Here is a 20,522-nt window from a genome sequence, read left to right as displayed (position 1 = left end):
AGTGAATCTTTGGTCTCCATTGTACTCATGTACAGATTAACCCATCATCCTGATCCTCTTTATACTCGTGTACAAGATTGATCCATTATCTGATTTTCCTTGTACTCGTGTATAAGTTAATCATTAACATTTTTTTTATCTTCACTATACTAGTGTGTAGATCGATCATCGCGTGAATCTTCAGTCTCCATTGTACTCATGTACAGATTGATCCATCATTTGATCCTCATTGTACTCGTGTACAAGATTGATCCATTATCTGATCTGACTTGTACTCATGTACAAATTAATCATTGAACTTTCTGATCCTCTCTATACTTGCGTGTAGTTCGATCATCCCATGAATCTTTCGGGCTCCATTGTACTCATGTACAAATCGATCCTTTTTAGTCTAAACCCATGGACAATTTATCATCCAAATCATTATTTTATCTGGCCACTACCGGACTCATGTATGGTCTGATCGTCATGATCTCTTGACCACTTCTGCACTTGCGCATAATTTTGTCGTCCAACCATTGTCAAAACTCGTGAATGGCTCATTCCCCAGTAAGCATTTCAGATGAGACCCGTCCCTCACTGAAACCATATCTTCCCCTCGGAACGACTGGAGTGTGTCGTTTCACAGGTTAGCCAGATCAGCTATAAGTACGTCATACCATTGTCTTAGATTGATCAAAGAGTGGCTTTCCACATGCCATCATCGACAGAATGATGTCTATACCATGCGAGCACCTTCTCTGTGCCACAATACTTCTTCGGCATAAGGAGGGTCTTACCCTATAGAGCAAAAAAAAAAAAAAAAACCTAAAAAAAATATTTTAAAGAAAGGCCCTGAAAAGGGGAAAAACCCTAAATATTGAGGAAAAATTCTCATGCATCATGAATTATACTAATTCTTGTTCAAGATGTTAGTGCCAGGCTCAGTCGAGTCCTCTTACTCATAATCAAGATCAGTCGAATCCTCTTGCTCCTAACCAAGATCAATCGAGTCCTCTTGCTCCTAACCAAGGTCAATCGAGTCCTCTTGCTCCCAACCAAGATCAGTTGAGTCCTCTTGTTCCCAACCAAGATCAATCGAGTCCTCTTGCTCCCAACCAAGATCAATCGAGTCCTCTTTCTCCCAATCAAGATTAATCGAGTCCTCTTGCTCCCAACCAAGATCAATCGAGTCCTCTCTTTCTCCCAATCAAGATCAATCGATTCCTCTTGCTCCCAACCAAGATCAATCAAGTCCTCTTGCTCCTAATCAAGATCAATCGAGTCCTCTTGCTCCTAACCAAGATCAATCGAGTCCTCTTGCTCCCAATCAAGATCAATCGAGTCCTCTTGCTCCCAACCAAGATCAATCGAGTCTTCTTGCTCCCAACCAAGATCAATCGAGTCGTCTTGCTTCCAATCAAGATCAATCGAGTCCTCTTGCTCCCAACCAAGATCAATCGAGTCCTCTTGCTTCCAATCAAGATCAATCGAGTCCTCTTGCTCCCAACCAAGATCAATCGAGTCCTCTTGCTCCCAACCAAGATCAATCGAGTCCTCTTGCTCCCAACCAAGATCAATCGAGTCCTCTTGCTCCCAACCAAGATCAATCGAGTCCTCTTGCTCCCAACCAAGATCGATCGAGTCCTCTTGCTCCCAACCAAGATCGATCGAGTCCTCTTGCTCCCAACCAAGATCGATCGAGTCCTCTTGCTCCCAACCAAGATCGATCGAGTCCTCTTGCTCCCAACCAAGATCAATCGAGTCCTCTTGCTCCCAATCAAGATCAATCGAGTCCTCTTGCTCCCAACCAAGATCAATCGAGTCCTCTTGCTCCCAACCAAGATCAATCGAGTCCTCTTGCTCCCAATCAAGGTCAATCGAGTCCTCTTGCTCCCAATCAAGATCAATCGAGTCCTCTTGCTCCCAATCAAGATCAATCGAGTCCTCTTGCTCCCAATCAAGATCAATCGAATCCTCTTGCTCCCAACCAAGATCAATCGAGTCCTCTTACTCCCAATCAAGATCAATCGAGTCCTCTTGCTTCCAATCAAGATCAATCGAGTCCTCTTGCTCCCAATCAAGATCAATCGAGTCCTCTTGCTCCCAAACAAAATCAATCGAGTCCTCTCAATCAAGATCAGTTGAGTCATCTTGCTCCCAATCAAGATCAATCGGTTTATCAAAAGATTTCATCGTGGTTAACCGCCTATTTGGTAACTCTGATCGAGTGGTGCCTTATCTAGATCTTCGATCAAGCGGTGCCTTATCACCCTCAAATTTGATTTTTGGGCCGAGTGGTGCCTTATCTAGATCTTCGATTGAGTGGTGCCCTATCACCCTCAAAATTCTATTCCCAGTGGAGCCCCTCATATTTGATCTTTTAGCCGAGTGGTGCCTTATCTAGATCTTCGGGCCTAGTGGTGCCTTATCTTGATCTGTGGGCCGAGTGGCGCCTTATCTAGATCTTCGATCGAGCGGTTCCTTATCACCTTCAAATTTGATCTTTGGGTTGAGTGGTGCCTTATCTAGATCTTTGGTCGAGCGGTGCCTTATCACCCTCAAACTTGATCTTTTGGCCGAGTGGTGCCTTATCTTGAAATTTGGGCCAAGTGGTGCCTTATCTTGATCTTTGGGCTGAGTGGTGCCTTATTTAGATTTTTGGTCGAGCGGTGCCTTGTCACTCTCAAATTTGATCTTTGGGCCGAGTGGTGCCTTATCTAGATCTTTGGTTGAGCGGTGCCTTATCACCCTTAAAATTTGATTGAGCAATGCTCACAAGATAGATATTTGGTTTTTCCAAGTTTTTCTTTTGAGGATTATCGAAAGATTTCATCGTGATTAACCGTCTGTTTTTAGCAACTCTGTCGCCTTTGAGCAAAGCGTCAGCAGTACATGCTCTTGGTGACAAAATTAGTCGGTCTTTTATCTTTACTCTTCGACTGTTGGCACAGGCCTCGACCAAAGATGGGCAAACTGTAGACACTTATTTTTGTCACCCCCTAATTGGCAATGATGATAACGGGACATGGATGATGGACAACGCACTCTCCCTCTTTCTAGACCCAAGATACCTGACCCATAAGACCAAGAACCATGCTGAGCACAAAATGACCCATTTTAGGCCCAAAAACAAGAAAAATTGCACTGCGCCCCCACGATGCCGTGGACTCCTTCCCATGACGCCGTAGATCCCTTCCCATAGCACCGTAGGGATGTGTACCGGATTGCCAGGGCGCCATGAGAGGGTGTGACATCAGCTTGCTAACGTCACACATGGTATCATGGAAAAATCCCCCACAGTGCCGTGGACATCTCCGCGGCGCCGTGGAGGACTTATCTGGCCAGGAGAGAGAGGGGGACCCTCCTATAAATAGGAGGGTCCCCCTCCCTCATTTTTTAAGGAATTTTGGGTAGAGAGACCCTCCCCAAGTGATTTTCACCCTCTTTGTCTCATTTTTTTACCCTCTTTTCTCTCCTTTCTCTTATGAGAGTGTGAGTGAGTGAAATTTTCTTGATCGTTGATAGATCCTTCAATTATCCCTTCGAACATAGAGCACTCCTGCTCCTAGGCGTTGTTATCCCGTCAATGCATGGATAACCATCAAAACCCCTTTATTCAGACATTATTTTGTCTGTTTTCTCCTATCTAAATCATTTGAAAGAGCCGTTACTCTGCCCAGAAAGAATCGGCGTCAGTCCATTCGTCTATCTCCCCTAAGCCAGGGGAATACAACCATACAAGTATAATTACTACATTCTTGTTGATTCAATGTAGTCCTTTCGTATTTTATCATTTTAGTCCATATTTCTCATATATGTAATGTAGTTTATTATGTTTTAGTTCAATTCATAGCATCTGAATGTAGTTCATAATATCCCCCATCCCCGTAATAAAAGAGAGAGAACATTCGTCTTTATGTAGCATCTAATACAGAGAGACCGGCTTCGGCCGGACGAGGTGGGTGCCTAACACCTTCCCACACTCGTAACCTGACCCCTTACCCGAACCTTTGGTCAGACCATATGGAATCATGTAGCCCGATTCCGTTCACAACGGATAGGGCTACACTTAATGGGTCCTAGGCCCTAACCCTAGGTGGTGACTTCACATTATATTAGCATATTTTAATGCATGATCCTAATTCCCCATTTATCAATATTATACATTGACAATATCATCTATTATCCATCCACATATATATATCAAACCCATGTCGCCCATAAGGCTGAGGAACCCTCGTCCCGAGGACCACGATACTTACAAATGGTCTTCATCCCCATGAAGACAAACGAGTAGGTGATTTTCTTCCCATTATTGTAACTTCTTAGTTAAACTGCCATGGTCCTTCCAACAATAGGTACCAAGCATCCATGTGCACAAACATCACACCTTGCTCGATCTCTATATCTTGAACCAATGGAAAACTATACTAGACGCCTATGAGTGATAGGCACTTCATTGCCCATCTTAAGCCACACCAACTTATACGTGCTTTTAAGTCTACAAATTTAACTTAGTAAGTACATCATTTAAGGCTACATTTTCGCAAGAGCCACTATCAATCATCATTTTACAGTTTACCCCCAATAGTACAAGCAATATGAAAAAATATTATTACATCATCAATCATCTTTCAATTCATCCTTGGCGTCAAAAGCAAAATTTTCTGATGACTAGGGCCTCACCAACATCTCCACACAACACCTAATTTTCAACATCGGCATCATAAGAGTCAAATACTGGAGGGACAATATAATCTTCATACATGTTGTCATCTCCAACATGGTCAGTCTCATCAACAAAAAATTATTTTCCTCCCCAACTACATTTCCTAAAGTCAATGGCTTGGGTTTGAGGTACAATCCGGGTAGGCCGGGTCGGATGAGACTTCTCTACTTTTGCCTCGGGCAGTACTTTTGTGCGCCCCACATACAAGGCGGGTGGAATGTACCGCCTTACCCCTACCCGAGCGCCTTGCCTGAGCGGGGGTAAGGCGGTACTTTCCACCTGTCTTGTGTGTGTGGGCGCACAAAAGTACCGGGCAGGTGGAAGTAGAGGAGTTGGATCTAGGCTGGGTCTAGCATTACACATGTCTTTGCACTAGTGCACCAATTTGCAGGCCACCGCAATAGGTCGAGCAACATTAAATGGGACATTGCCCAGTGTCTGGCATGTCCTAATTCTCTCTCAAGCACCACGCTAATGTGCCTCATATATAAACTAAGTCACTATGAGCAATTAACTGTTAAGGTTAGATTGTGAGAATGGAAGAAACTTCTCGATACTTTCGCTTTGATTACCAACTATTGCACACATTATTGACTGCAACAATAACAAAAAAAAAAATTATAGAAGGAAAACAATGGAGGTTGAATGAAAAAAAAAACACACACACAATAGGACGTTGCGTTTTTTTTCTTCTTCTTCCAGTAATCCACAAAAGATGAATATTTACGGTAGATTTGTGTAGATCAAACCCATACACATAGCCTAATCACAATAGGACTTTGTGATTTAATCAAAGAGAGGAAGAAGATAGATATTAACTCTTGTTCCATGCAACGACGTACACGATTGAAGTGGCTATACATACAAATCCATTTATGGATCTATATGCTCCGATTGAAATTGGAAGTTCCAGAATAGGCGGTTGGTATACCACCATAATGAAACTGCCTTTTTTTTTTTTTCTGTATTTGTATTTGGATAGGAATTCTGTGAGCAAGAGAAATTTCAATAACTTAATAATGTTGTTGGGGTCTAGACAACCCATCATAATCAAACCTACTAAAATAAAAATCCTAACATAGCAACTTCCTAAATCAAGGTGAATCGCTAACAATAGATTCCTAATAAAGGTGAAAATTAAATGCATGTAAATAAGAAAATAGCAACCTAAATAAGATGCTTTGGTATCAATTAGATTGGGCTCCTCTCTTGTGCGACATAGTGTGCATCACAGATCGTGCGACTGGAGAGGTCTCGATCCATAGGCCAGCATGTCGGGATGTGTGTTGGCGTGTGGATTGGAGCTCCCCAGCCGCACGATGTGTGCTACACGCACGCTGTGCGGTGCACAAGTGCACTGGAGAAGAGCCAAATCCGTGTCGATCTGGGCAGTGTTCACCATTGCATGTATTGGCTAGGTTTGGGTCTCTGGGACCTCGGCTTCCTCGAGACTTTCGGGTGTCTTGTTGCATTAGGAAAACTTATTCCTATTTCTACTAACATTCCCATTCCCAACATGGCACAAACTCTAGTATAGAATCACAAAGAGAGGGGGAGGCCCGGAGGAGGTACATTTTGGAGAATTTGAAAAAGTTGAAGAGGTTATAAGGAATTCTATAAAATTCTTGGGTTTTTAAGCAATTAAAGTTACTGTTCAATCTTGGTGATGCCCTATTAGGAAACCTCTTTCTCTCGAAACGGTCATGTTGGACACAAAACCCGTCCTCAAAACTCGACTGTTAAGCATATCTTGGCGATTAGGGCATGGAAACACCATCGCAATGATCCCCTTTTAGTGGACTTTGTTCTTCATCTCTGTGTTATAGCCGGAGTGTTATTCTCCTCAAAATGGTGTTTTTGGTCTGTGATTTAAGCCTAATTCGAAACTTTTCTACTTTAGTTCCCTAGAATCTTCTCTATATCTGTTATACCATTGCTGATCGAAGTTTATGTCCAAGTCGTTTGTTTAATATCTGCATCGCTCTCTTTTTAGCTGTAGAATTGAAAAAATCTCGTTAGGTTCGCTCGGTCCTCCCTCTAGTTCTAATGAATACCCGAGGCAGGTATCCTCCCGGGATCGGCAACGGTCGTGGTGGAAATGTTAACTCAAACCCTAACTTTCAAGCTCGAATCCCTCAGCAGCAGTATGTGCAGAGGAATCCCGTCCAAAATCAGCAGCAGTTTCAGCAACAACAATGGCTAAGGAGAAATCCGATGGGAAACGATTCTGGTTCTCACGAGGTTGAAAAAGCAGTACAGTCAGAAGCCGTTGATTCTAGGTACGGTCTCTTGTGTCTGCTTCATTTTCTACGTACGCATTCCGTTCCTGTTTCCGAAATTCTTGTTTCTCCCCTCCCCCTACTCGGTACCCTCTTTTGTGGAATAGTTACTTTGGTGAGATCCAGATTACTTGCGTCTAGCAAGACAAGGAAATGCCATTGTTTTAGAAAAAAAAGCGCAAAATTATGTTTTAGTTGATCTAGAAAGTTTCCGGTGGAAATATTTTCCCATGAGTTAAAATGTTAAAACTCAGTGCAAAGAGAGCTACACAGTTACGTCATTCTAGCAAGTTAGTAACGGTAAAATTTATGATTGTTTTGTACAAGATATGTGCAGAGAAATAAATGTGATTTCAAAAGAAGAGGACTGGAGCCTGGGAGGTGAATAATTCAAATTTGCAATAATCCGCATCATATGGTCATCCCATAAGTCAAATTCAAATAATATTGATGTAATCATCATTTTCTGCTTTGTAGAAGAACTTGGAAAATACAAAAAGGAGTTTTAGAGTTCATCTAGCAATAAAATTACCTTTATTAACAGAAACCAACAAGAAGAAGAAGCTGATATTTCAGAATACAGTGGTCGAATTGCACTTGTAGGTTGTATACCAGATCCACTTACATTTGAATTGAGATTAAGCGAGCCAACACAGATGGTCTTCATAGTTTAGTGGTGGAAGTAAGGTCTGGCACAAAGATAGGTTGTTTCTTGGGTCTGGCCCCCCTTCCACTCAGTTTCATTCACCTCATCAGACAGGCTAGTTATCTTTCACTATAGCACGGGTCGAAATTTTAACCGAAATGTCAAAATTTCAGTGAACCATTTTGGTTTCGACAAGGGTGGAAACGAAACGATTATCGAAAATTACATGAAAATTTACTGAAATTTACCAAAATCTATCAAAATTTCCAAAATTTATTGGAATCTACCAAAATTTCACCCACATATGTCAGTTTTGGCAGAGGTCGAAATCCCATTGAAATCTGGAAATTTTAACCTTGCTTTCTAGGTGACACCTCATTTTAATATGGACCAAGATTTAACTTCTTGAGAGATGGGTAACATGCGTTGGCCAAACATGCCTTGGGGTGAGAAGGTATTTGGTATATGTGAGCACAGGAGTTCCAATTTATTTTTGGGTTTTCGATGGAGAGGCTGTTAGGGATTTGTAATTATAGATATCTCATTAATTCTTAAGCCAAAGAACCCCCCCCCAAACAAAAAAGAAAAGGCATGTAGGACCTCACACCTGCATAGTTATCAAGGCGTCGCCATGGCATCCATGCTCCTTGGTCGCCTTGGACGCCTTGGGCGCCATGGCGGTGTCGCCTTGAATTTTGCCCCTCTAAAACGCCATGGTCGCTTTCCCGCCTTGATAACTATGACACCTGTAATCCTTAGTAGAGATCTTCACTGTTTGGTGGGGGCGGGGACCCAAGAAAAAAAGAAAAAGAATGCTTAGGCAACCCAAAGTGAAACTGGATGGAACATGCCCTCGTGGGTGTAGAGTGCAGGTGCAGGTGCAGGCAATGGCCACTTTTAACATTCAGTGAGTTGCCAGTGGTACTGCTAATTCATTGACGAAACAAATATTGAACTATTTCTTTTGTATATTCAGCCATTACACAAAACTGTCCTGATTTTACTTAGCAACCATTTTCTAAAGCTTTATATCAATGGAAAAATTCATTTGTACTGAAGCTTAATAGCTGAGTAGACAGTGATGTGGTCATGATACCCTAAAAAATTTGGAATTCAACCAAGGTTCCATGTGGCAGATACTTAGGGCTATTTATGTAAGCTTATCTTGACCGGCCGTGAAGGAAGCATTTGCCTACTTTCATTAAAGTAATTATTGTGGATGCTATTGTTGTTGTTGTTGATATTATTTTTAAAAGCTCCATTGGTTCTGGGGTCTGTAGTGCTAGTAGTTTCTAAGAGGTACATCTACAATGTTTTATTTAGTACATGAATTGAAAATTTGAAACCATTTACTTCTCTCCCTGATTTTAGTTCCCAAGACTGGAAGGCACGCCTTAAGATACCACCAACTGATACACGCTACAGGACAGAGGTATGAATATTGAAGATGCTACTATATATATATATATATGTTTTAAATTTCATGTATGCATTTATATCTACTAGCTACTCTGTGGAAAATTTGTGACTTGTTGCCTTGTTCATTAGGCTGTCTCTTGATTTCTTTGTTTTGCTTACCACCTTCTCTCTCTCATTCTCACTCATACATACACAGACACACACACTCATATGAACCAAGGAATTTTTTTCTTGTCCATTTCGCTCCTTTCTGTTGCTGAGGATGTGCCGTCTCTTCATTTTTCCCTTGTTCCCTTTCTTTAAAATTGCTGGATTTTCCTACTCATCCCTAAGCCAATGAAGGGGTTTCTGAATGAATGTCATAGCATGTTTGCCACCTATCAGTGGTAATAACATGTTTGTTCAAGTCCATGGAGGAGGGAGGAAATAGGTGCACTCTGGGTAACAGAGACAGATGATTTATTGAAACAGAAGTGTTGGGGCCAACAAGGACGAGGACATGTGGACCATGTGGTGTTTGTCATGGCAGAATTTTGAAAAAGAAGTGCCATTATAGTGGCAATAATCAGTATCTTGGTGCACCAGGCTCAGTTTCTTTGGTTAGAAAAGGTCATCCATAACTCCATTGTGGGCCATTTACAACCCTAATGAACTCTTAAACTGTGGCGTGGGCCATTTACAACCCTAATGAACTCTTAAACTGTGACTTGGATAACATTACTTCTAGTGCACAGATCGAATGATGGATCTACAAGTGATGGGCTCAATTAAGGATTGGTGGTTAAAGATTCTAATATGATGGTTGATATGGCCAGATCCAATTAGGTTTGATAACAGAAACTAGCATTTCAGGGAGAAAATATACTGGACAAGGTTAGCTGTAAGGGTTGATAGTAGAAATTAAATGGAGAAAATTTGAAAGGAAATAAACGTTCTATTTGTGTAGATGAGAGAGAAAATAGGAATGAAAAGGGAGATAAGGTGGTGCTGTCGTATGGGAGGATCAGATATGAAAGTCCAGATCTAAAAAAGAATCAAATATAATAGGAAAGAAAGAGAAAGTTTAGGAGTGGAGACAGGAAGGAAGAAGGTGCGATTGGGAGGAAAGACGGAATAATGTGAGAGGAGAAATCTTACCGAGAAAGAGAAAGAAGACAGCTTGCAAGGCAGATGAGAGGAGGAGAGAGAGAGAGTACGCCGCACAAGGCAATTTTCCAAACAAAATGAATCTATTCCAACCAAAATCGTGGCGGGGTGGGTTGGTTACAATGTTATTTATAAAAAATAGAGATAAAATCTCCTAAATTGACTCCACTAATGACTCTTAACCTTCCTAAACTAATTTAAACACTTAAGGGACTCTTCTAGATTAAACTAACTTGGCTATTTAATAGCACATGGGACCCACATAATCTTATCCATGTACGTAATCCCGTGTACCCCTTAAATTCTAATTTCTGGGCTTCTAAAAGAGGCCCATTACAGTAAACAACTTAAAAAATAACAAGCCCAAGGCCCATAGAACCCAGTCATGGGACAAAATACTTTATTCTAAGGCCCATTTGACTCGATTAAACACCCTTAACTGTATCAATTTCTCCAATGTTGGAAAAAACTTGTCCAGGAGTTTTATAGTAGGGGAGAATCAACACCACTCAATCCACATCCATGATTATCGGCTTTGATGGTACGATGATCCAAGTATCCAACGCATCTCACGATCAAAATAAGCAACGATTGGATTTCTCACATCCAAGATTTGTGGTGGAAGAATGAAATCAATGGTCTCGATATCTTCAAATTGTGTTTCCTTAATTGGAATAAGGTCTTGGGGCTCCACACATGGTTCTAGTTGATAAAGTGATTACAAACCCATTTTTTCATAAAAAAAAAAATCACATCCATACTGTAACGGGTGATTTAATACTGATTCCTAAAGCCCTGGCTGCACAACTTTAATTGAACCATCGGTCAACTCCTCAGTTTCAATCTCAGTGATGCAGATCTGGGGTTCGAAAACCCGGCTTGGATCGCTTATGGGCCCACCTAATCATCAAAGAGCTCAAATCTAATAACCAGTGGCAATCTCGCAATATACAAGAATTTCTAAGGGGTTGTTAGGTGAGTAAAGAAGAAGGGACAGAAAAGGGATTACTATTTATTAACTAGGGACAAATTTGGGATATAAGATATGGGACAAGGCACAATTAGCATAAAAGGTAGGGGTTAAGTTGGAACTCAACCATTAAAAGGGACAGAAAAGGGATTACTATTTATTAACTAGGGACAAACTTGGGATATAAGATATGGGACAAGACACAATTAGCATAAAAGGTAGGGGTTAAGTTGGAACTCAACCATTAAAAGGGATTAATGCCAATGAATCGTGGGATTGAGGGAGTCTTGTTCAACCTTTGATAAGGGAAAAAAAAACCAGCGGTAACCTCTCATCTTCGAACGGCAAAAGTTATCCAAGAGAGATGCAATCAAGCTGCAACTTCAAGGTATGAACCGCAACCCAGAACCCTCTTGAGATCCCCAAATACCAGCCCCAATAACCAATATGTTTCCAAAAGGAAATGGCTGCAACAGATCCAACAGAAGAGTCTTAGAACCAGATTTGATTTCTGGTTATTACTCACAATCATGGTACAAGATCTCGGCGAGATCTTGCTAGTATCTCGGTTTCGTGGCCTAGCGAGTTGAGATGCATGGTGATAAATAAAACATACCATATCTTGACCTAAATCTCGCTATCTTGGCGAGATTCGGTTGCTCTCGATCGAACAAGGCCCAAAACCATGATTATATAATACCCAATTTCGACCTAGAATTTGACAAAACCTGCATAACTCGACATATCTCGCCTCTCTGGCTTGAAAAGCTCCTCCAAACTTGTGTTTTTCACCTTTTTTTTTTGTTGGATATTGTTGCAAACTGCTGGAGATTGAGTTGTGGACGACTTCAAGCGTTACTTCCAGTATAATATGTCATGGCCATTGTTTGTGATTCAATCAAAGCATTGCTTGATTCGACAACAGCAACAACAACAACAACATGGTTGTTTTGATGATCCGGCCCGGTTCTCATTTCAGTATTAGCTACTAGGATCCTAGGACTTGTTACACTTGTATTTGTTTAATCTATGTCTCTTTCTAAGTTTCTAACAATTGTTAACAAACCATGTATAATTATGAATATGATGCCTAATGCATTAAACGGTTTATGATTTGATGTTTTTTTAATTCCTAATGCTTAATTAAGTTGTTTTACACCTCTACTTTAATTATATGTGTTCTAAATATTGTGTGGAATAGCCTAGGTTATAGCTCACCTACATCGTAGACTACCAGCGTAGGGTCTGAAGTCAAAGTACCATTGTGGGTTTGAATTTGTAAAAACTAATGTTTCCATTGTGTTTAGAAGGCCTAAAATTGGGTGAATGTCAAGTTTTAGGACCTATCTTGGCCATATGGCCATCGAAACTTACCACCGAGTCTTGACGGGAAAAAAATACGTCAACTCGCCGAGATTTTGGCAGAACTCGGTTTTGTGGCTGGTCGAATTCAAGGTTCTAAAATTCGGGTTTCGACAAGCCAGAAAACGAGTTGTTTTACATTTTAAACTCAATCCATGCATTAGTTTTACATAGAGAACACTAAAAATATTACTTTTGGTTTTGATCCACGTTTGATGTTGTATATTGTTCTAGGACATGGTATCGAATAAGGTTTGATTGGAATATAACTCCTTCAATATAAATGAGATTTAAGCAATATTGGATTTGTTTTGATAGCTTTCTAACAAGTCCAAGATTGCTTAAATCTGATTTATATTGAAGGAGTTATGTACCGGTCAAACTTAATTTGGTGTGCGCGAATGCTGTCAAAATCACTTTGAATGAAATATTTTTTTGGACATCAAAACAATTGTATTTTACCGCACTCTTGGTTTTTAGCAATGTTTTACCATATTAAGACTTATGGAATTTTTAGATTTGAGATAAACCCTAGCATTAGAAAGTTGAAAATTGCATTTACTGTCGAAAATCCAGTTTTTGTTCTTGAACTGGGGGTTGATTTTTTTTTTTCCTTTTGGAATTTGATTTTTTAACTATTTTTATTGGATTTAAATAGGGGGTATTTGCTTATTTATAAATAATATCTTAAGTAAATGAAATACAAAAACATTTACTTAAATGATATTAGACATAACTAAGTGTCTGTCTTGGTTCTGGCCTGGTTTTTGGCAGTTCTAGTAGTTTTTGGCATAAATACATGTTTGTCCTAGTTTCGAGCCAAGTTTCTCGTAGTTTCGATGGGCATATGGGTTGAAACCAGTCGAAATTGGTCGAAACCCGATTGAAACCAGGGATTTTATAAAATCCCCTTTCAACTCGTCTCGGAAACCTGCGAAACCGAGTTAACTCGGTCGTTTCGATCGAGTTTTTCTTCCATGGTCGAAGCCGAGTCCTAAAACTACTGTTGAATCGTTTAGGAAGAAAAAGGGTTCTCACACCAAGTTTTAGACCTAACTAGTGATTAACAGAGAAGAGATGAAGCAAATTAGCAATCTGATGGGTACTGCCAATAGTCAGAAATGATAAGATGAGAAATAAGAAAAAGATGAGATGAGAGAAAATAAGTATGGTCACACGACCTGATTTGTACCAATCCGGCACAATTCAAACTCAAAACTTTCTAAATCTTAAAACTCTAATTTGGACTCTAAACTGAATTAAAAGTTGGACTCAAACTCTTTCAATACATAGTCTAGTAAAACCGAAACAAAAAATTTCAGGATAAACCCAACTAATTAAAAACCCTAATAAATAAAAATTAAATTTCATACTGAACCCCAAAACCCAAACGGGTTTTGGCTGGTCCAAGGAATTATGCCTGCATCACTTGGTCACGACCTTCTCTTGAAGATCGATCACTTCCAGTGATTCTTCAAACATTTCAAACATCGATAGATTCACTTTTTTGATTGAACTCTATAGTGGCCCCTGTATAATGTTCTCTACACCCATAAAAGAAGCCTTATGTCCTGCATATTCTCTTGATTGTATGAAGGTCATTTTTCATTGGAAGGAGTAAATCGTAGATGTATTGATCAACCTCCATGGTGAAGAGCTTCAGGTTTGGTTCTGATACCAAATAATGTAGATCGAATGATGGATCTGCAAGTGATGGGTTCAACTAAGAATTGGTGGAAAAAGATTCTAATATGATGGTTGATATGGCCAGATCTGATTAGGTATGTTAATCGAAACTAGTGAAGAAATTTCAGGGAGAAAATACACGGAACAAGGCTAGCTGTAGAGGTGGGGTAGAAAGTAGAATTTAAATGGAGAAAATAAGAAAGGAAATAAGCTGTCGATTGGTGTAGTTTAGAGAGAAAATAGGAATGAAAAGGGAGAAAAGGTGGTGCTGTCATATGGGAGGATCAGATTTGAAAGTCCAGATCTAAAGAAGAATCAAATACAATCGGAAAGAAGGAGAAAGTTCAGGAGAGAAGTGATGTAGTTTGGGCCACTCAAACCAGCATGAACCAAGACTTTAAACTGGACCAAGTTCAGGGGATCAAGCAGCCAGTCTTGGGTGGACCAGCCAGCTTGCAGGAGCTTAGTCTTTCTAGTTTTGTTGCTTTAATTGATTCCTAGTTTTATTAGGATAGTTTTTTTATTTCAGTTGTAATTAGCGAAAGCTACTTAGTTAATATAGTTTCCTATTCACACTAGGATTCTGTTTCAGTTATTATATATACAATGTAAAGCTTCTTTGGCCAGACACAATGAAGATTAATAAAGATGAGATATTCTGTGGAGTTGTGTGATTCAGCCTTAGGTGAGTAACCTCGGTGCGAACCCTAGTGAGTGAGAAACTAATCCTTGCAGGTGGGAAGCCTTAGACTGATGCAGATCAGAACCAAGCATCGAACCAGGTCCTACTGGGCCAGAACTGGACCAGATCGAGACAGCCAGCTGGCCTACTAGAAGGACCAAGAAGATCCCCCACGATTTTGGCAATACTGGTCCTTGACTCGTCAACTTCAGCTGCTGCCTAGTAGTTTCTAATTTGGTTATCTTTGCATGTTTGGAAGGCTGAGTTATAAAGCCGTTAGTTGTTTCTAATTTCATTTAGTTTCTATTTCCATTAGTTACTTTTTCCATTAGTTTCTAACTTTCTATTTTCCAAGCAGTTGCTAAGTTTTACTTTCTATTTTTGTAGCCTAGCCTCAGTCTATATAAAGGCAGCTATTGTAATTGATTGACACAGAATTAATGAATGAAATATTGAGGCTTTCTTGCACTCGATTATGGGAGTAAAACCCCTGTTCAACAGCTGGGATAGCTGTGGGTGAGAGACCCAGGTCTGAGAGGGCCCATCCTCCTACCCCCTTCTTCTTCTTCTATCTTTCTCCTCCTCCATTCCCTACTCGATCAACACTGCTGTGCTGTTTTCTCTGACTGCAATTAATCACTGTGAGAGTATACTTTGAAGATCTGAATCAACCCTCTGTCAAGTTCTTATTAGTTGCTGTTGTTATTCAACCTGAGGAGGCTCTAGAACACCTGCGGATCTGCAGTTTCAGACCAGTTTCTCTTGCAAGCTTCGATCCTTGATTTCTCTGCAACCTGTACTCTGTTCCAGCAGAGGTTTGGAGGACTGAATCTCACAACCCAGGACTACATTCACAATCCTGACTTGGAGTCCAAAACTCCCCCTGGTTTGCAAGATCTCCAGAGACTTTCTATTTTAAATCTGTCCTATATCTCAGCAACCCTGGGTCAGAATTGACTGAGATTTGGAGGGTTTCTTACTGCTGTTTGGACCTTCACTCAACCTCAGTTTCATCCTCTACTGCTGGCTGGAATGTTCTACAACACCATCTTCTAATTCTGAGCTTTACCTTCTATTTTCAATACCAAGTCAGATCTACACTTCTGACCATCAGAGTTGGACCAGATTTGGAGCAGGCATCACACCACCAAGGCTAGTCTTCGATCCAAGTTTGAGTCCATTCCCACTGCTGGTTTGGTTCCTACACTCAATTCCCTGTTTGAACTCTACGTTCTAATTTGGTAACCTACTTTTGTTTGTGTTTCTGGCCATTGAAGTTTATTCTCAAATTTGACTTTTTATTTTTCTACCTGAAGTCTGAATATTCTCATTTAGTTTATTGGAGTTTGAAGGTTATTATTGGGACTGTTAACCCTAGTTTACAGTCTTACATTACAGACCTTCTATTCTCCTTTTCTTCTATATTCTGTTTTCTGCACATATAAGGTAATGTCATTACAACCGTTCGACTGCTGTTTGATCTGGTTTAACATCTCTGATTGTGTGGGTTTTAGATCTCATATTTGTTACTGTTATTTGGTAATCAAACCCTGCTATTAGAAGCCTTATTAACTTCTGATTTCAACCTGGTGATTCCCCTGTTTTCTGTTAGGTTTCTGCACATATTGATTTGTGAGTTCAGGCTGATCTGTTAATCAGTTCTAGCCCAATTTTTGGGGAGTTAAAGGGGACATTTAGAGTCAAACTCGACTGGGGTTTGAGGACTTTCTAACCTCTGTTTCTGAAGTTAAATTTCTCCTGTTTTGCTGTATTTCTCTATCTCAGATTTGGGATTTTTAAAATTAATCTTAATCCAGCCTTTGGATTGTTTTAATGCCTTAGGGCTTTGATTTCAACTACTGCATTTGAGGATCCAAGTTTCAAACCATTCTGTTTGTCGGATTGGATTTAATTTCAGTTTCGCGGTTTTTGGGATCATCGCCCGTGAGATCAATGTTTCCTAAATTACTCCCAAACTGCTCAATGGATCATTCCCGTCTCTTGAAGTGTTCTTATCCTTCTTATTAACTATTGTTAATGTAGTTCTAGATTGGTAGGAGACCAACTAGAAGGCAAATAACTAGGGTCTGATCTGAACAGGTAGTTCGGCTCGGCTAAAATAGGTGAAATTATGAAATTAGGGTTAAGGTTTGATGGTACGGTTAGGTCAAGTGGATGTAGGGGAGTCTATCAGTGAAATTAGGGTTAGGGTTTGATGGGACGGTTAGGTCAAGTTGATGTTGGGGAGTCTATCAGTGAAGGTTATGTTAAGTTTTAATGGAGGAGACCAACTAGAAGACAAATAACCAGGATCTGATCTGAACAGGTAGTTCGGCTAGGCTAAAATAGGTGAAATTGTGAAATTAGGGTTAGGTTTTGATGGTACGGTTAGGTCAAGTTGATGTAGGGGAGTCTATTAGTGAAATTAGTGTTAGGGTTTGATGGGACGGTTAGGTCAAGTTGATGTAGGGGAGTCTATCAGTGAAGGTTATGTTAAGTTTTAATGGAGGAATGTGTGTTGGAATGAATTGGCAGCAGGTTAGGTTTAGGGTTTTGGGTTTTTGAAAGGTGAAGATGATGGAATCTAGGGTTTAGGGTGGGTGGATTGAGCAGCGATGTGGATCGAGTGCTCTAATGGGGCAGGGGAGTGTTCGGTCCAAATTTGGGCAGGTTTTGTTGGTTGGTTTCGGCTGGACAGAAATTAGGTAATGGGGAAAAGGTTAAGAGATGGGGGGAATGCTAGGGTTTGGTGGTTTAGAGGACTAGAAGAAGAATTGTGGGGATGGGAATGTTTCAAACTCACTGTAGTTGCAGGAATCCCTTGGCAGCAGCTTGTTTGAGATGAAAACTTGAATAAAAATTAGAACTTGAACAAGAACTTGAATGTAGAGCTTCAAAAGAGCCACCCGGGCTTCTCATTACAAGGTGTCGATTGGATCAAACACCAATCCCACCAGCCTTGATCAAACACAAGACAAAAATCTTCAATGGAGAAGAAGAGTAGCAAAAAACTTTTCATTAATATGAACTTCGTGTTCCATACTTGCCCCCCATACAACCTTATATAAAAGACTGAAAAATAGACTCCTACACTAAAAAAGAAAGATCTAACCCAATCCTTAACCTATTTGGTAACCTAAACTGACTAGGAAACTGAAATACTGACGAAAACAGACTCAAAACGTGGATGGACTTATAGAGTCCTAATCCAGCCCAACTTACATTGCTTAAAAGCAAATAAAAGAAAACTCCTAAAATCATTTAAATTGAACCACTGGTTCAAACTAGTTTTGGACCGGTTCAATTTAAAACACTAAAACATGAAAATAAACTTAGTATAGAACCTAATCCCGTATGCAACCTAATTACCATACTTGAAGTCCGTAAAAGTGACCAATTACATTTAAAACCCATGGGATCAAAGGCCCAACATGTATATAACCCAACCCTAGACTTATTCCTAAGCAAAGAAACTCAGTTTGGTGATAAACTTGCACCAATTGTTTCCTAGAGTTTGGTGTTATTCTGAGAGGTTTGAGTTTTCAGTCATTTTCGGGTTTCTATCTGAGTGGGATTTTTGACTTGGGATCCTGTCTAGGAGGGCTATGGAGTTTTCCTACCTACCCCTCCACCAAGAAGATAGGAAGGAAGAAGGTGTGATTGAGAAAGAGAGGGAATAATGTGAGAGGAGAAATCTTACTGAGAGAAAGAGAAAGAAGACAGCTTGCAATGCAAGTGAGAGGAGGAAAACGAGAGAGGGAGGAAGAAAGATTACGCCACACAAGGCAATTTTCCAAACAAAACTAATCTATTCCAATCAAAATCCTGGAGGGAGGGTGGGTTGGTTACATTTCTATTTATAAAAAATTGAGATAAAATTTCGTAAATTGACTCCACTAATGACTCTTAACCTTCTTAAACTAACACAAACACTTAACTTAAAAGGCTCTTCTAGTTTAAACTAACGTGGCTACTTAATAGCACATGGGACCCACACAATCTTATGTATGTACTTAATCCCGTGTGCCCCTTAAATCCTAACGTTTGGGCTTATAAAAGAGGACCATTACAATAAAAGCATAAAAAATAACAAGCCCAAGGCCCATAGTATCCAATCATGGGCCAAAATACTTTATTCGAATGCCTGATTAGTGATTAGACACACCTTAACTGCATCAACTTCATTGAAGCAATTATTCAAGGCCGGGCAGCAATGCCATGTAAATGATGCCTATGGCTTCATTTTGAGAAACATGGGAGCTTTAATTATTTGGTTTTATGCCGGCTTTTATTGGGCTTAGTGTTGGAGATTGTGCCTTATTTTATAGCATTTACTTTCTTTGCCCTTAGAGTTCATGATTTATTTTTTCTTTGTTACTCCCAGGATGTGACTGCTACTAAAGGAAATGAGTTTGAGGACTATTTTCTGAAGCGTGAGCTGCTTATGGGAATCTATGAGAAGGGTTTTGAAAGGCCTTCTCCTATTCAGGAAGAAAGTATTCCGATTGCCTTAACTGGTAGCAATATTCTTGCTAGAGCTAAAAATGGAACAGGGAAAACAGCTGCCTTTTGCATTCCTGCACTGGAGAAAATTGATCAAGACAATAATGTTATTCAAGGTGCTGTTGTAGTTACAAGTTTTCAACCAGTTGTATATGTTTCTTTCACCCCAATAATAAACATTTTAGTTGATTTTGATTGCTGTATTTGTGCCACATCTCTGTGGTTACATGAATTTCTTCTCTTGATTAAGCAATGTGATTGCTTCTATCATATTCTGGAAGAACATTTATTTTTTGGATAGATTATATTCTTGAAGGAAGTATTCCAATTATTTTAATGAGAAGTTATATTCTTAATAGAGCGAAACTGGTTAGACAACCGGTCCTTCTGGGCTGGAAAGATTCAGTAACAATCTTATAGGTATTGAGTTGATTGCAGAGGTTTGAATGTTCATTGGTTATTGCATAGTGTGTGTGTGGTTCTTAAGGAGAGGGGAAGGACTTCTTCTTGGTGGACATTATCTTGCGTTTATCTTTGCATGCGAAACAGTTGGTAATGTCTTACTATGACCAGAAAAAAGCTAGTCCTGATTCCTGGAGCAAAGCACACTGTACGATTCCAGGGTTGTCAGTCATGTCAAAGAAAATTGTAGGATGTCTTGGCTTCATGTTATCATATGTTTTAGACAGCTAGTGAGTTAATGACTTGTTAATCTACATACATGCTTGATCCTGTTACTTGATTTATCTAAATGTGGACCATTATATAGGTCCATTGTATGGATTATTCACATCTTGGGATGAACAGGTAGCTTTGATTCATAGAATTTGAACCTATCTTTGCTTTGATGCAGTTATTATATTGGTTCCAACAAGAGAATTGGCTTTGCAGACATCACAAGTCTGCAAGGAGCTTGGTAAGCATTTGAAGATTCAAATCATGGTTACCACAGGAGGAACAAGCTTAAAGGATGATATCATGCGTTTGTATCAACCTGTGCATTTGTTGGTTGGAACACCTGGCAGGATACTTGATCTTACAAAAAAAGGTGTTTGCGTCCTGAAAGATTGCTCAATGCTTGTTATGGATGAGGTATTTCATGCAAAATTTTGATTCTA

At 39.9% G+C, this 20,522-nt stretch overlaps 1 protein-coding gene and 1 long non-coding RNA gene across 3 annotated transcripts in view; both read left to right on the top strand.

Annotated features, from left to right (window-relative positions):
* Positions 1-6,383: 6,383 nt before the first annotated feature.
* LOC122669758 (DEAD-box ATP-dependent RNA helicase 8) overlaps positions 6,384-20,522 on the top strand; it is a 29,332-nt gene continuing 15,193 nt past the window's right edge. For both annotated transcript variants that reach the window (XM_043866616.1, XM_043866608.1), the window contains exons 1-4: positions 6,384-6,990; positions 9,008-9,068; positions 19,286-19,520; positions 20,258-20,496. In XM_043866616.1, coding sequence (XP_043722551.1) covers positions 6,758-6,990; positions 9,008-9,068; positions 19,286-19,520; positions 20,258-20,496 — 768 coding nt within the window. In that variant the 5' untranslated portion in view covers positions 6,384-6,757. The remainder of the gene's footprint in view (positions 6,991-9,007; positions 9,069-19,285; positions 19,521-20,257; positions 20,497-20,522) is intronic.
* LOC122669772 lies at positions 9,793-14,399 on the top strand. Its single transcript, XR_006334077.1, has 2 exons — positions 9,793-9,880; positions 14,315-14,399. It is a non-coding gene; the product is annotated as an uncharacterized LOC122669772 (long non-coding RNA).

Source organism: Telopea speciosissima, chromosome 1 (assembly GCF_018873765.1).
Source record: "Telopea speciosissima isolate NSW1024214 ecotype Mountain lineage chromosome 1, Tspe_v1, whole genome shotgun sequence".
Lineage (NCBI taxonomy): Eukaryota > Viridiplantae > Streptophyta > Magnoliopsida > Proteales > Proteaceae > Telopea > Telopea speciosissima.
The sequence above is the reverse complement of the archived record's forward strand: the minus strand, read 5'-3'. Positions and strand labels throughout refer to the sequence as shown.